Here is a 1,330-nt window from a genome sequence, read left to right on the forward strand (position 1 = left end):
CCTCGGGGGCCTCATAGGGGTCCCAAGCAAACACGTCTAAATTCTGTCGGAGGAAGGCAGTCAGCGTCGACTTCTCTTGGGGCGGCAATTCCGAGCCAATTTGAAAAAACCTCTCAGGGTCAGATCCGACAAGTACTTTCTCCAACTCCTCACAGTTCACCTCCATGGCTGGTCCTCCACTGCCCGCAGTTGGGACCGTAGTCAGTAATTGCTATAAGCCGCTCTCGGCTGGCGTGGAAGTTAAGCGATCCTGCTGCCGCAAAATTGCCGACACCATGCATTGCCTAGCTACTCCCTGGTTCCCTATTATCTCTTTGATCTGACCTCCTGACGGATATTTCACCTTTTGGTGCAAGGTTGACGACACAGTCCTTAGTGTATGAAGTCATGGCCGGGCCACGATGGCTGTGTAAGGGGAGTATGCATCTACTACAATAAAGTTCACTTCTACCACCTCTAAGTCTGTTTGCACAGGCAACCTTATCATGCCTCTCGGGATGACGACCTTTCCTTCAAAGCTAACTAGGGGGGAATCGTATGGCAACAGGTCTTCCTGCTTCAAGTTCAATCCCTTATACAAATCAGGGTACATTATCTCCACTGCGCTGTCTTGATCAACCAACACCCTTTTGACGTCATAACCTCCTATCCTGAGCGTCACGACTAAGGCATCATCGTGGGGTTGGATAGTTCCTTGTTTGTCTTCTTCCGTGAACCCGATTAATGGCGTGGCACTCATTCTAGCCCTCTTGGATTCCCTGTCATCTGGCTTAGTCGGAAAACTGCTCACTAACATTACCCTGAAGGGGACAGAGCCTGTCTTTCCATGAGCGGCGAGAATGACATTAATTGTGCCAATGGGTGGCCTCAACGTACTTTGTCTGGTTTCATTGTTCGATGGTTCTTGCCATCCTTCAGAGCGATGCAGCAGATGTCTCAGCTTCCCTTCTCGGACGAGCTGGTCTAAATAGTTCTTCATGTTCCTGCAATCATCAGTAGTGTGACCGGGCTCCTGATGGTATGCGCAATACAGGTTCTGATTACGCTTCAAAGGGTCGCCAGCCATCTTGTTCGGCCACTGAAAGAAAGGCTCATATTTCACCTTCTCTAGGATTTTATGAAGAGGTTCTCGGAACACAGCATGGACTGCCTGAGCCCTAGTAGATCCGAACTGCTCTACATAGTCCCTTCTCGGCCTGTTACTGTTGTTAAATTGTTCCGACCTGAAGTCCCTCCTCTCCTAAGGGACGACCTTCGCCTTACCCTTCCCCATCTGTTGGTCCTCCTCGACCCTTTTGTACTTGTCAATTCGGTCCATGAGTTGGCGCAC

General features: G+C 50.1%; 1 protein-coding gene across 1 annotated transcript; it reads right to left on the reverse strand.

Annotated features, from left to right (window-relative positions):
* Positions 1 to 385: 385 nt before the first annotated feature.
* Positions 386 to 1,066, reverse strand: LOC115990352. Its single transcript, XM_031114189.1, has one exon. It carries the CDS (start codon positions 1,064 to 1,066, stop codon positions 386 to 388), a length of 681 nt encoding a protein of 226 aa, XP_030970049.1.
* Positions 1,067 to 1,330: the final 264 nt, after the last annotated feature.

This window comes from Quercus lobata, chromosome 5 (assembly GCF_001633185.2).
Source record: "Quercus lobata isolate SW786 chromosome 5, ValleyOak3.0 Primary Assembly, whole genome shotgun sequence".
NCBI classification, from domain to species: Eukaryota; Viridiplantae; Streptophyta; class Magnoliopsida; order Fagales; family Fagaceae; genus Quercus; species Quercus lobata.

Coding starts and splice junctions, on each gene's coding strand:
- LOC115990352 (XM_031114189.1), bottom strand. CDS start 1,066: ATGGCTGGCGACCCTTTGAAGCGTAATCAGAACCTGTATTGCGCATAC.